At 51.2% G+C, this 14550-nt stretch overlaps 1 protein-coding gene across 48 annotated transcripts in view; it reads right to left on the bottom strand.

Moving 5' to 3' along the window:
• The window catches only part of Rapgef1 (Rap guanine nucleotide exchange factor 1), a 117819-nt gene that overhangs the window by 30970 nt on the left and 72299 nt on the right, over window positions 1-14550 (bottom strand). For 11 of the 48 annotated variants that reach the window (XM_087654211.1, XM_087654217.1, XM_087654233.1 and 8 more), the window contains 6 exons: window positions 10747-10835; window positions 10009-10158; window positions 9475-9595; window positions 8905-9088; window positions 7093-7572; window positions 2371-2573 (listed from right to left, as the gene is read on the bottom strand). In XM_087654211.1, the coding sequence (XP_087510337.1) occupies window positions 2371-2573; window positions 7093-7572; window positions 8905-9088; window positions 9475-9595; window positions 10009-10158; window positions 10747-10835 (1227 nt within the window). Of the gene's footprint in view, window positions 1-304; window positions 461-2370; window positions 2574-7092; window positions 7573-8904; window positions 9089-9474; window positions 9596-10008; window positions 10177-10746; window positions 10836-14550 lie in introns of all 48 variants that reach the window. The other 37 variants (NM_001427397.1, XM_087654196.1, XM_087654224.1 and 34 more) reach the window with 5 other exon arrangements.

Genomic DNA, 14550 nt, shown 5'->3' with positions numbered 1-14550 from the left:
CTCTTCAGTCTAGACACAGGGCCCTGGGAGAGTAGAACACAACAGAAGAAAAGGCTGCGCTCTGTACCCTGTCGTACTCCAGGCAGGACAGCCCACACCTCCACTCCCAAATCCCTAACCACAGTCCCCAAGGCCCAGGGAAGCAAGTATCCAGATTCTTTCTGCAGACAGACAGGCAGGGTCTGCGGAAGGACAGACTGGTAACAGTGGCGGCGGCGGTGGCAGCAGCAGCAGCGTCCAGGAGCACAGGCCTCAAGCATAGACTGCACAAGTTTCCAAGAGAGGAAGAGCAGGGGTAACTCACCGAGGGCACAGGCAAGCTGCCGTGCCGGTTGAGAAAGGAGTTAGACACGGATACACTGAGGCCCTGAGCGGCACTGCCGTCCTCGGGGGTGAAGGCCACTTTAGTTTGCTGGACACAGTGGGAGACAGAGAAGGAAGAAGCAGCATAGGAGGCCTGCTGGGCAGAGGGCGAAATAGAAGGCAGGGAGGAGGAGAAAGCAGAGAATGGTCAGCACAGGTATACGGCTGTGGAGTCTAACTAAGACCGCTCAGGGCTCAGGGGTATCTCACAGGGATGGCTGCCTGAATGAGAGGCCTTATGGGAGGCTGTAATGCCAACCTTCAGAGGACAAGTGGGCTAAAGTCGCACAGACTTGGGCTTGTGTGGTCATTCTGGATTCAGAGCTCAGACCCCAGGCAGTCTACCTGTGCTTGAATCTGGGCTCCATTAGAGACCACCTACTGGCCTTGGGCATTTCTTAGAGAGCTTGGTGGTCAGGGTCCTGGAAATTGTGGGGAACTCTCGACACTGGGAGAGGATTAAATGAAGTGCCATGCATAGAGCACTGTGAGTCTTGCCTATTACTGTATGTGCACAGCCCCTGCATTTGTGTGCTGGAGAGAGGACACAACTAGCAGCTAGCACAGCCTGTCCTGTGGTTGGTCAGGCTCACCTGGAGCTGATCTCCAGGACTTTGCGTAGCTGTGGCTTGGGGATATGTTCTTCTAGTTCCCAGCCACTCTTTATGGACAGTGGGGATATCAGAACTGTGGGGAGGACTGTGTGTACCTGAACCTGACTGGGGAGGTCCCTAACTGGCTGATCTCTCTCCACACTGCTGCATGGTGGGTGGGACAGGCTGCCTCACGTTATATGCTTTGAATGGTTCTGTTCCACATTCTTGTGAGGAATCTGCCTCCAGCTGTCCAGAATCTATGGACCTCTCACTATAGAGATGCCCAGGGAAACTGACAGGTCACGGAGGAGCAACCTCAGTAAGGAGTGGTCAGCACTAGTCCCTTGGGCCTGCATGTCTACCCAGAAAGATGACCTTCTGGGAAGCAGCTGCAGTGGTTTACATCCCATGTATCCCATGTATCCCATGTATCACAGACAGGGCTGGGACCCCAGGTTCCTGGATCTCAGCTCAACCTTTCATCTCTAGAAGAGGCTGCCCCAGTCAGCCGAGCTTCTCTGCAGAAGCAAATGCCTGCTTAGTTAGCTGGCTAAGCCTACACAGGCTGAACAGCTCAGAAGCCTGAGGCAATGCTAAGTCCCAGGCACTACAAGGTAAACAGGGCTCACTTCTTCACAGTGCACAGAAAAGGGCTTAGCTTAACCACACGCCTCTTTTCTTGCCAGAGACCAGATTGGCCAGCAAGATAGCAAAGCAGCCCACACAGCTCTGCGAAGGGTAAGACCGGGACTCCCCTCTGCAGTTTGGCTGGCCCAGAGAATCTGACCTTGAACCCACCCAATGTATAGAGCAGATTGGAGCACCAGTAGGTCCAGTGCTCTGCCACCCCCTGGTGAGTGGGACAGCTGTGCATGATCCATTGCAGAGGCTGCAAAGGCCGCTGCTGGGTTTATAGCACAAAGTGGCTCTGTCTAAAGCTATCCTGCTTCAGTGGAATTTGTTCCCATGGGGCCATTGCTGGCCATGGATGGGATGGAAGTCACTCCATACAGTTAGGCCCATTATGGAAGTTAAGCACACAGATGTCTGCACACAGACAGTGCTCTGTGCTTTGATTGAGTCCCTCCTGTCTATGAGGTCTATGTTAGAGCCACAGAAGAAAGGGAAGGCATAAGAGACTGTCAGCAGGGAAATCAAACATTCTGAGTGTAAGCCTGTCCCAGTTACACACAGGCTGTTCTGCAGGAGGCCCTTTGTACCCAGGGTGGGGAGATGGCAGTGTGGGGGACAGGCTGCTGGTGAGTATCTGGGAAGGAAGTGGAGGCACCAAGTGACTTGAACATACCTAAGTCTAGGGTTCCACTGTGGATGAAAAGCAGGTTCAATCTTGGCCCAGAAGGACCACTCTAGTCTGCAACAGTGCCAAGGACACAGATAGGGAACTACTTACCAGCTGCCGCTGCTTGGGGGGCAAAGCGGGTGGAGGGGCCAGCTCCTGCGTGGAGTCACTACCACAGAAGGAGTCGCTGAAGCCATAGACCTCCATGAGCATCTTGTTCTTCTGCTGGTAGATGTGCTCACTCTGCGGTGTCTGGTAGAACATGGAGGGCTGTGGCTCTGAGTAGTCCTCCAGCAGTTGCATGTAGGCCAGCACTGTGGAAAGAGGGGGCTGCTGTTCTCTCACCGGTGTGGAGCCCACAGAGCTGTTCCCACCAAGCTTTCATACTCTGCGGTGGGGTGGGGGTTTGAGGAGCAGAAATGATACTCTGGGTGCTACTACAAAGGAGGACATGAGCCATCACCCAGCTGGTCACACTTTTAGAACCCTCCTGTGCATGGCGGGCTCTGGATGTGAGGACTGCACATCCAATCCCTGTAACCGATATCCCTCTCTGCCAGGGCAGGCTATTGACATTGGGGGAGGTTGTGAATATGGGAAATTTCTGTACTTTCCGTTCAATGTTGTTGTGAGCCTAAAATGGCTCTACAAACATAAGGTTCTGTTAAAGAAAGCACGAGGGGCACTGTGCTCCCTTCCTGCACAGGTGTGGGGGTTTCCACGCTCAGCAGCACCTGAGGCTCTGTTCAGCTTCTGCCTGCCCTTGGGCTTAGCCTCGTCTGCATTATTTTGGACCAAGTAATGACCACACATAGGGCTCCTGATTTTCCCAAGTCTTACCTTTGACCTACTGTGCCTGGGTCTGGGCCGCAGCCTTCTTGTGGCTCCCCTCCTGTCTCTCCCTAAAGCTTGTATCTAGCAGCCTGTGGGTCTTTACTTACTGTTTGCTGAGGAAGTGGTACTGTACATGTAGGCAAGGGCACAGATGCTGGAAGAACACAGGACCAGCAAGGTGGATCCTCTGCCTTATACGGTGAGGTTCATTGGGTCAACAGAATACACACACACACACACACACACACACACACACACACACACACACACACACACACACACACACAGAGTATAGTAGCCCCACAGAGAAAGAAAAAGTGTGGTGGCTGTAGAGTGCAGCTTTAGACTATGGAGGGATGACATGAGGAAGGGAAAGGAGCTTCTACCCCAGCCCATAGGTATACAAAGGCTCAAGACTGGGAAAAGTAAAAGGTTGGGCAGAGCCCAGCATGCAGGCATCAGGGAAGGAAGGCTGGGCTGCATTCCAGAGAGGCCGCACACAGCAGGCTTCATTCTGAGCACCAGGAACCTCACAGCAGGGCTCCATCCACTTGGGCGTTGTGCAGGCCTGACCCACATCACACAGTAGCTTGAGATGTCTCTTAAGTCTGTTCAGTGATGGCAGGAATCTAAGGGACTATAGTGGGAGACAGTGATGTGGAACAGGGCCTTACATATAGATGGAGCAGGATTAACTACTGCCTTTGCTGTAAGGGCTGAAGCTATAGCAGGGGAGGACCTATGTCTGATTCCACGAACATCTGTAGAATGGCTGAATGAGACACGTTTCCAGCAAGTATCTCTAGGGACTTGTTAGCTCACTGTTTCTGTCTGGAGAGACACAGGCCAGGCCAGCAAGAAGGACAGAGGGTGAGGGAGAAAGTACACGAATGCTAACTGATCCATCTGCTCCACCCCTGCTACCAGCATCCCCTTGCACAAGGAGGCTAAGCTGATATCTCCCAGGTAAGCTGTCAGTCACAACCTGTCTGCCTGAGGCCAGCCTCTTTGCCTCAGCAGGGTGGCAGTCAACAACAGCAGGGTCCTCACATGCCTGGGGAGTTGAGAAGCCAGAGGATCAAAGCTCAGCTGCCACACATCATGACCTCATCCTAAGGTTGGCGGGGCACCTCTCCACACAGCAGGTGCAGGGCCAGCAGCCTCTTGTGGTCAGAACAGAGGTTCCTGAGTACCCTGGGCCTCGCTGTCCATGGAGCTAGAGGGTCCAGAGCATTATGCCTAGGGGCGTGAATGCTGCCCTAAGAGCAGAGGGAAGTCAATGCTGGCCTTCCATCCATCTCTTCCCTAGGCACTGGAACCGCTCTACATACAGGGAAGGCTGGTAGAGTTGGCCCTTTCATGCCTAGTTAGGACTGAGTATCAGTTCACTCATTGAGAGAGCAAAAATGAGAGCATGAAGACTAGGAGCCTGGGCTCAGGACCAAAGGACCTATGACAATGTGTGACAGACACAGGGACAGCAGCCTTCAGCATCTTCCAGGCAGAAACCTTCTCCTCAGGTCACACCACAAGTGCCAGGAGCCCACTGGTTAGAAGGCAGAGGAAGCCAGCCTGAGTCAGAGAGTGCACTCCTCCCTGGCACCCCCCTGTCAGACCTAAAGTGTTGACAAAGGTGCTCTTTTGGCAGGTCCTCCTTGTGTTTTTGCTGAAAGGAAGGTGGTCACGTTTATTGCACAGAATACAGAACTTGTTGGCTCTGCTGTGCATTGATAGAACATGGCTGCGCTCGCCATGGCTGAACATGGAAGGGAAGTGCTCCCACTGCCCCTCAAACCCCGCAGTAATGCTGCTGTGTCCCTGTCTAGGGGTGACCCCAGTCCCACCACTGGCTTTCTAGAAGGACCTTGTCTGCCTGTACCGTCAAGTCAAGCTGGTCTCCCCAGGCCTTTAGAACCTCCTGATGCTGAGGCCTGCCAGCTACACACAAAAGAACAGCAGTGAGGCTCGCCCTCACAGGACTTTCCCTTCCATATTGGGCAGTGACTCGGATGCCAGCAGCCAGCCAAGCTGAGAACGTTTGGTTGCACACACTTCTTCAGACATGGGCTCTGGGGAGATGAGTACCCTACAGTGTTCAGTACTCCCACGAGCTACTCTTAGCAAGAAGTGATGTTGGGGCACCCTAGAGAGGACAGACTATGACCTCAGAACTGCCATGTATGAACTGCTTTAGAGGTGCTTTACACCTCCTTTCCTCCAAATAACTTCTGTGTAGCTCCTGTCAGGGTCACACATGGAACTCTCCCATGGTCCTCTCAGGGAGTAAAGGCAGACTCTGGACCAGGACTGAGCTCAGGGTCTTGAAGGACTTGAAGCTCAGCTTCAAGTTTGGGGCTCATTCACTGAACAGAGAAAGATGACCCCTTCATAGGGAGCGGGGGAGGAAGACCTTTGTTGAAAACACAGTAGGTCTTAAGGACAGAAGGCAAAGCTTCCTCCTGGGCTTGGGTGTGTGGTCAGACCTGGGCAGACTCAAACGCGTATGAACCCATACTGCCTCTCACCTGCTGCTCTGAGGCCTGGCCTGGAAAACTAACTACATAAGCTTCTGCTCAGAGCCATCACCTTGAACCCTTGGTTGTCCTAAGGAATCTGCAAGAGAAGGTGCTCTAGTCACAGCTGGACAGGATAGAGCTTCAGTCACTTCCCCTGCCACAAAACACCCCATTTTCAGCTACTTGAGACTTGAGAGGAACAGAAGCCTTGCTCTCTGTCTGCCATCAAACTGTCTGCAGGCTTTGCTCGAGGGCTTTGGGCCACTCCTGTTCTAGGAGGTTCAAGCAGGAGGCTTCCCTACCATCTGGTATAGTTTGACAGGCAGAATCCTGTTCCTCGCCCTAATCTGTAGGACTCCTTTGCCGAGAAAGCAAGCGGGTGCCCCCAATGCTAATATTGCTCTGGTCAAGTGGGTGGGAAGGAGAAGCCCAGAAAGATCTGTTCCCAACTGCTGAGTGTTCTCTCCACAGAGCGTAATCTGTAGTGATCCAGCTTACAGGATACATGGAACGACATCATTAGTTAGGAGACCAGCCCTCTCTGTAGCTCGGGGCCACCCCAGCAAGGCTGTCACAACACGATGAGATATCTTGGGTGTCAGGGCTGTGGGATGGCTCTGCTGGGTCTAATGAAGCAGGCCTTCTTTGGGAGTAGGAAGCCCTTATTAAGGGATTGAAATGCAATATTTAGTTTTAGGTCTAGGGTAAGGGGACAGTTGGGTTGGGTGGCTGATGTGGTCACACACAACAAAATGGTGACATCTGGATTGCCAGGGGAAATCTGAGATCAGAGTTAGTGAGGTGAGGGAGAGGGCGGGGCAGTGTGGCCTGCAAGTTTCCCAGTGGAGCAGCTGGGGAGGGGAGACAAAAGATGGAATGTCCAGAATGTTACTTAGTAATGCTATGGCAAACTTACAGCTGGACACTGTCCAAAATACCAACATTCCGCCTTCCAGATCCACCCAGTCTAACAACGGCTATCTATTAAAGCATCTAGTCCAAGGGCTAACCATAGGACTCCAGCACGAAAGCTCTGATCTAGATCACTGTGAGCATGCTATCCACATTGGGATATCCCTCCGAGGGCTAGACAGGCTCTGGTTAGACACAAAGGTCTATTTCCTGTGCATGCTGCAGCACTGCCGTGACGCTCGGGTGCCTTTACCACTGTTTAGGTCTGAATGCCATGTTACTAAGTACTCAGGCCAAAATGGTCAGTGGGTTGCATTTATAGAGGACAGACACCTGGAAGTATCAGGCCTGCGATTTCAAAGCCCACAGAGGAGAAGTGAGCTAATTAGACCTTCGAGGACCATGAGTAATGATAGTATTGGGCCCCTAGACACATCCACACGTGTACCTAGGATCCTATCCTATATGAAAGACAGAGGTCATGAAGCCATTTTGGTCTCAGGTGTGGGCTAAGCGAAACACAGCACTGTGAGGGCTATAGAATGTGCTTACAGAGAGCGCAGGGACTTACTGTGTTTGTTTTTCTTCTCTGGTAGAGGAGGTGGCTTTTCTGGGTCACCGGCTGACTCAGGAACACTGAAATCACCCACAAACTCAACAGGGGTGGAAGAAGCTCCCTGCTGAAAGGGCAGGATAGCAGCAAAGGGCGGGTAGGACACAGGCTGGGCTGGGTTCTGCAGATCATCTTCTGAGATGTTGTCATACTGTGAGGGGTGTCGCTCATAGGACACCCTGCAGCCAGAGCTGTCCGTGGTCTGGGAGACTGCGCTCCTACGCTTCTTCTCAGGAAGGGCAGGTGGAGTATCTGTCTGCTGTCCATCCTGCTGGAGACAGCTGCCCAGAGGCAGCTGGAAAGAGTAGCCAACAAATGGGGGCCCAGACTCCCCCATGGACTCCGGCAGTGGGCTGAGGTTACAGGCTGCCTGTGGAGGGGTCTGGTCTGCATTGGAGAGGTCTTGCTGGAGGAATTCATAGTCGGGGTCATAGTGATCTGCAAACCACACAGGAAACACGCATTAGCCCTAAGCCTCCAAAGCCACCACCCTACCCGCTCTGCTCCATCTCCCTCACACAAGGCATGCTTTATGTTTGACCTCTCCTGTGGGCTTCTCCCTAACTGGACAGTTTTTATCTGGCATGAAATATAGACATTAAGGAGGTAGTGAGATAGGGCGCGCACGCACGCACGCACGCACGCACTAGACTATGACTGACTGACTGACTGTGTCTGTCTCTCTCTCGGTCTTTGTCTCTCTCTCTGTGTGTGTCTGTGTGTCTGTCTGTCTGGTGGGTCTGGAGATGGAACCCAGGGCTTTGTGCATGTACTCTACCACCAAGCTATAGGCTCAGCATCGTTCTACATTTTACAATTTGGTTCCTTAAAAAGGAAAAGATACATGACAAAAGATGGCAGTGATCATGAAAATTAAAGCCAGAGCTGACGTCACAGTTTTTACTTCGATGCATTTTCTTTTTTTCGGAGCTGGGGACCGAACCCATTGATGCATTTTCTTAAAAATTCTTAAAATTTTCTTTTTTTTCTCTAGAACCCTATCTTCACTTTTTTGTTTGTTTTTGAGACATGGTGTCACTACATAGTCCTGGCTGGCTTGAAATTCTCTGTAGACCAGGCTGGCCTAGAACTCACAAACCCTCCTGCCTCTGCCTCCCATCTGCTTTACCACACCTAAGAAAACAGCATGCTCTTGGCCTCAGAGTCTGTCCGTGCATCACCATCCATAAGTGACTTTCACTAGGTCTAGGCTGCTCCATCAGAGCAATGTGTCCTCGTTCATCTGATTCTCACTAGAGGCTACTAACTATCTCCATATTATCACCAGTTAAATCTTCGTAGGTTAGCCTCCTCGGACAGGAGCCTTGCTGACAATCTCTCCTTCGTGCTTAGGACACCTTCTCAGAAGGGAAAAGGATCTAGTTTCCAGGACACAAACAGGTTGGGTCTAGCAAGCTCCTGCCAAATGGTGCTGCTGACCCTGACAAGGAAAGGCGGGGAGAGTCAGGCTTCAGGAGCTTACTCCCTCAGAGAAAGCACATGTGCACATGATCAGTTGCTGCACACTGCCAGGCTACCTGCAAGGAGATAACTGTCTGAGCATCTGCTGTGTGACTTTACACTGCTATTTCATACACGTCCAGACTCCCCAGAGCAGACACCACCTTCATTTTGTAGATGAGGAGACTGAGGCTGGATTTTAAAGAATCTGACTAAAGTCATCTATCAAATGTCTAGGAATCAGCTGACTGGATCCCAGAATCAAAGGAGTCCAAGGAGCTTAGAGAGAGGAGGGTCGTGATGGCTTACCTAGTGTTTCACAGCTTGTGTTCCGTGAGCACTGCCCGCTATCCCTGTCTAGGGAGGACAGCTGCTCGTCTGACCGGCTGAGCTTGCCTGTACTGCTGCAGGGGGACAGGCGAGGAGATTCACCACCACAGGAGCGGCTGCCTCCTGACAGGCGCCTCTGGGTGTAACATTCAACATCAAAGTCCTTGGGAAGAATGGAAAGGAACTTCAGTCACCCTTGGGAAAGAGAGCAGAAACCAGGGACTCTGGCATGCTCACTAGCTCAGAGAAAACCCTGCCTAAGCTCAGGGGCTATCTCTGATGCCAGTGTAGGATCAGGATAAGACTGGAAAGGGACTGGGAGGAGCATGGGGGTGTTTCAATAGGGGTGCTTTTGGGAGTTGTCTGAGGTTCAACTACTGCCCCTGTCATGTGGGGCGGGGAGAGGGATGGCTATGGTTTGCCCTCCTACAAGTCTTTAGATGTGAGTAATAGTGATCTGAAGACTACCAGATGACTTTTGGCACTAGGACACAATCCTCAAATTCCAACTTTAGTCCTCCTCCCCAACAGAAAACAGGACTTCATTACCTGCCTATTGATTCCAACAGGCAAACTGGAGCCACTGACAGCACGACTCATGGGGGCTACCACAGCCACCCGGGTAGGGGATGGAGCAGATTGCCTTTTCTTGGGTGGTAATGCTGGTGGACTAGAAGAGACAGAAAATCCAGGCAAACTGTACATCACAAACAAGAGTGCTTTAGAATGGTTTTAGGGACTGGGCCATGAATGAAGCTCTTTTCCACACCTGTTTTCAAGCTTTCACTGCCTCCTGTTCTCCTCTTGTCAGTCAATGCCCAAAGACCAGAACCAAACAAGATTCCTTCCCTTCCACAGTAGAGCGTGACTAGCTTTACTGGGTCGAGACCTAAGGCAAGCTGAAAGAGCAGGGCCTGTGCAAGGCCCAGGGCCAGAGCCTGGCCACCCTCAGACAGTCTTTCACACAGTCCAGGCCACTGGATTACCCCAGGCACAGCGCTATCCTTCTGCTCGTTCTACCACCCACCCCCACATCAACAGAGGCTCTAGAAAAAAAATCCCCTCCAAAGAATTTAGAATTACCTGTTATCAACCACCCGGATGCCAGGTAAAGGGGGCTTGGGGGGCGCAACCTCTTCACTGGTGGAGTCTGGGAGCAGTTCAGTGGATGGTGACACACTTGTCTTGTTCAGAATCTCCATTTCTCGTTCTGTCAGAGGGAGCTCAGGCTGGCTGGAGAAATGGGAAGAACTAGGGATCACATGTAGTCAGAGCGCATGTAGCTCCTGAGAGTGAGGGGCAGGGCTAAGGGGATGACGGAGCCGAGGAGGAGCATCAGTTAGTCTTGGGGTTCCCATGGAGTTCCACCACTGACCAGCTATTGGGCTGCTCTAAAATAACGTGTCATATATTTAACACGGGCCAGTCCTTGAAACTAACACAAGATAGTAAGGCTGTCCACAAGGTCCTTCCTCAGTTTACCAAGAAAACGCTACACCAGTGGCCTCCCGTTAGCTGAACTACTACTAAAAAAATCCAAGGTCTCCCCCAACCTCTCAGCTGAGCCCTTGGGAGTTCATGGTGCAGTGCCGTTGCCTGGGGCAGTGCCTGGAGAACCACTTCCTTCTGTGCACTCTGAAGCTTATGTGCAATACACATTTTCAAGTGCCAGGCACTCACCAGAACTTACTACTGGAAAGAGGACCAGGCTGCCACAGCCTCTCAAATGCTCTCACTGCTTACCTCCTTTGTCAAGTGTGGGTTCAGTCCCAAAGTGTGTGCCTGGTCCCCATTGGGACCAACAAGTCTGCTCAGACTTACCCATCAGGCTTGCTGGCTGGGGAACTGGGCTTCACTGGGCTTGTTGGTGATGGCCGGCCTTGCTTCTCAATGGTTAGCCTCACCAGTTCCTGTGAGGGAGAAGGAAGAGGGGGTGACACCACTGTACTTCTAGCAAGAGGCAGAGCTTCCAAGTGCCATGTTGTGTCCCCACATTGCCCACACAGGGTAGTCTGCACAGTCCCTACCATGCCTCTTGCCATCTAAAAACACCCTAGCAGCCCAGCCCACTGCAGTTCTACCTGCATCACATGCTTCCTCTTGAAAGGGGAGATGGCAGGTCCAGGTGCTAAGACAAACAGACCACAGAAACTTGTATTCTGTGCAGTCTGGGGAGGGTGGCAGGCATTTTTGATTCCGTAAAGCTGTCATGTTATGCACAATGACACACATCTAGCTTCTGGCTTTTAATGTTTTCCCAAAGTGCACTGGCTTGGTTGAGACAGGAACTGAGGCTCACAGGACTGGCTGGGAGCCTTCCTTGTCAATGGACTTAGAGTGAAGGTCATGTGACCTTCGCAAAACAGAGAAATGGCTTTGAAAGAAAAAGAAATGGTACCTTGAAAACAGCAGGGGAGGGCAGAGTGGGGCACAGTTGCTCAGCTGGGACACATTTATCTGTCCCACGGCTTTTTTTGAGACAGGGTCTCTTAATGTACAAGTGCTGAGATTAAAGGCATGTACTACCATTCCAGACCACTGTAACGATTTTTCCTGGGTGCACGCTATGCTCCACAGTGTAGACAGCACCTGGGGTGTAAGGACCACTCTCATCCCTGTTCTTCTCTTCCGCTGTCCCATCACTCTGTACTTTCTGCTCTGGATGGCTGTGGGCTCCCAGGATGGCATACATGGGCCTTTAGTGTGGACACTTGCAGTGCCATGAGTTACAGTGGCTGTCCCATGGACTCCATAGAAATGAACCTGCTCTGTGTGTGTGTGTGTGTGTGTGTGTGTGTGTGTGTGTGTGTGTGTGTGACACACATTCATGGCTGTGTGCTCACATGTGTCTTTTTGGACAGGGTCTCTTACTAGCATCTGAAGATCACTGAGTGGTGAGGCTAGCTGGCCTGAGTGTTCTAGGGACCCATCTGTCTCTTGAGTCCCTAGTGCTGGGATTACAACTGCGGCCACACGCCTGTGGGAAGTATGTTACAGAATGAACCCTCACTGCAGCTTCATCTTTCAAAAGTGTTGTGGAGGCAGAATTCATATACCATGACATTCCCCTACTCTAAGTGTGTGAATACATGTGCGGTCCTTAACCCAACTTTAGGACAGAAATTCTGTACCTGCACAGTCCCCTCATTCTCCTGCTGCCCTTGGCAACCAACATTCTCTTCTAGGCTACCCCCCCCCCCCCCCCCCCCCCGCCGCCCTGGCCTTAGCAATCCACCTTGTTTGGGAGCCCAGGTTGGCTCTTTTTTACTACTGATCAGTGTTCTGCTATACACAAACCTCCTACACATGACCTCCTCACTGCTCTTTGCTGATGGCTGTGGCTGATGGTCTGGGTGCTTGAGGGAAGAGCACATATTACCTCTGAGGATGCAGAGGTGGGTACCTAACCTCCCTGACCAGAGGCTAAGAACTAGCATTTCCCAAAGCAGTTTCTTTGACAACATAAAAACTATGAAAAAAGATATACATACAAAAAGAAACATTATTAAAGAGGAGTTTTGCAGATGTGAAGGGTGTTATGAGCACGAGAGCTACTCAAGTTTGATGGCAACAAAATAAAACTTGCAGACACAGGTGGGGTAGGGCAGGACGACAGCAGTGAGAATGGGGTATCCTTGGGGTAACAGGAATGGTCCGTGGATGACCTATTGGCAAGTATCAAAAGCCTCAAGTACCTGTTAGGAGGAAAGTGTCATGGATGGATGCAAAAATTCAACTATGGAGGATGTCACCACAGGTAAGATGAGCCTGCTCAAAAGCCCACGGTTAAACACTCACTACAAGTACCAAGTGTGCCGATGTGACAGACCTGTCAAGGGGCCATTCTGAAGTCGGTAAGAATAAAGTCACAGCAGGAACACAGGCCACAGCGACAGCATGGAAAGATTGTGGAATTCTAGGAATACAGGGTGCAGAAAAGCCCTACCTGCTTTGTTGGGGTACACTGTAAATTTTGGAAACAAGATCAAAACCCCTGTCTGTGTTTTTTTTTTTTTTTAATCTATTTTTTTAATTGTATCTCTAAATTTTAAAAAATGGGCAGATTAATTCTAAGAAAATTGCCTTCCCCAAACCATGCGAGGGATGTCCATGGAATCAGATCCACGCTCACCCCATTCTGTTCTTGGAGCCATGTGGGACGTAAGATCCTCGGGAGGCTTAGGCTAGCCCAGAAGGGGCCTTCTACTTGTTGTCAGGACTCAGAGCCCAAGTGTGAGAGGGATGCAAAGGGAAACCAGCTGGAGGGGGGCTGCTTCCGTACTCACTACCTGGAGGAGCGTGCAGGAGTGGTCAAGGCAGTTCCCTTAAAGCCCCCATAGCCTTGGCTAGGATCAAAGTGTCAGACCCAAGTGACTCAAGGCCTTGAATTCTCATCTTTCTGCTTCAGCATCATGAGTGCTGGGAATGCAGACACATGAAGCATGCTAAGCCAAACTTACTCCATCAAGGAGGATAAAGGAATCCAGAGAAGCCTACACATTTGTATCTGCTGACACAGAGCAAATTCCAGTCCCTCCTGACGTGGGAGCAGGCAGGGAGAGATGCTGTCCTCCTGGAATGGTAGCTGTGACTTCAACTAATGAACAGTAGATAGCTATGCATCCTGGGATGACAAGCACACACTTGCAATTGTGCCCTGAAATTCCAAGACCACATTATGACACAGTGGAGGCTGGGAAAGGGGCGGGCAGCTTTTCTTTCTCTGCCAACCTTCCTGCCCAAACAGAAGGGCTTTGGTCTTAACTTGTTTTAATGATCACACACAGAAGACTCCAGAAACCTCTTCCATCTAGGTACTTCCGATACCCTGGTCTCATTGAGTGCTCACCGCTTGTGAGTAAACCAGGGCCCAGTACCTTGTGGAAGTCAAATCTCTGAAAGGCAGGGTTTCTCAAAGACAGAGTTAATTGTTAAAGCCTCATGTTGTAAGGTCAGTTAGAACTCTTCTGCCAACGTTCAGTTCTTTGAAAATCAGTTTTCAAAAGTAAGAACATGTGGAGACTGTTCTCCCTAAGAAGGCGAAGCTCCATCCGACACTGTTCATACTGACGACAATCGACACACAGCTCTGAATTTGAATGTCTTGGTCCTCGCTTCCTCTCCTCTTTCTCCTGAAATGATACAAAGACCTGCCTGGCAGAAGGGCCCACACTGCTGTGATAGTCCTGGCACAAAGAACCCCAAGGACAGCATGGTAAGTAGGGTTCCCTGGGTTCTCACAGTGGGGACCACTCCACTGGAAGTGCCACAGCTGCAGCCCAGACCCCATCCATCACCCCCTTACTCTCTGACCCTACTCTTTGGGTACACTGCCAGGGCACAGACGTCTGCAGCTACATATCAAGGCTCAGTGCCACCCTCTAGTTCTTCACATACTGTGGAAGAGGGTCAGGTCTAGTGTGACGGGAGGAACACACGCCTGTGACAGGAGCTATAGGACATGATCACAGGAATGTCTAGCCCCAGGGTGACTTTGTTTTTTTTTGTGTGTGTGTTTTTGAGACAAGGTCTCTATGTAGTCCTGGCTGTCCTAGACCTTTCTATGTAGACCAGGCTGGCCTCCAACTCTCTCCCTCTGCCACCACACACAGTCCCAGAGTGACT

The sequence above is a fragment of the Rattus norvegicus genome, chromosome 3, assembly GCF_021556685.1.
Source record: "Rattus norvegicus strain SHRSP/BbbUtx chromosome 3, alternate assembly SHRSP_T2T, whole genome shotgun sequence".
NCBI classification, from domain to species: domain Eukaryota; kingdom Metazoa; phylum Chordata; class Mammalia; order Rodentia; family Muridae; genus Rattus; species Rattus norvegicus.
Note: the sequence above shows the minus strand (reverse complement) of the source record. Positions and strands in the feature narration are given on the sequence as shown.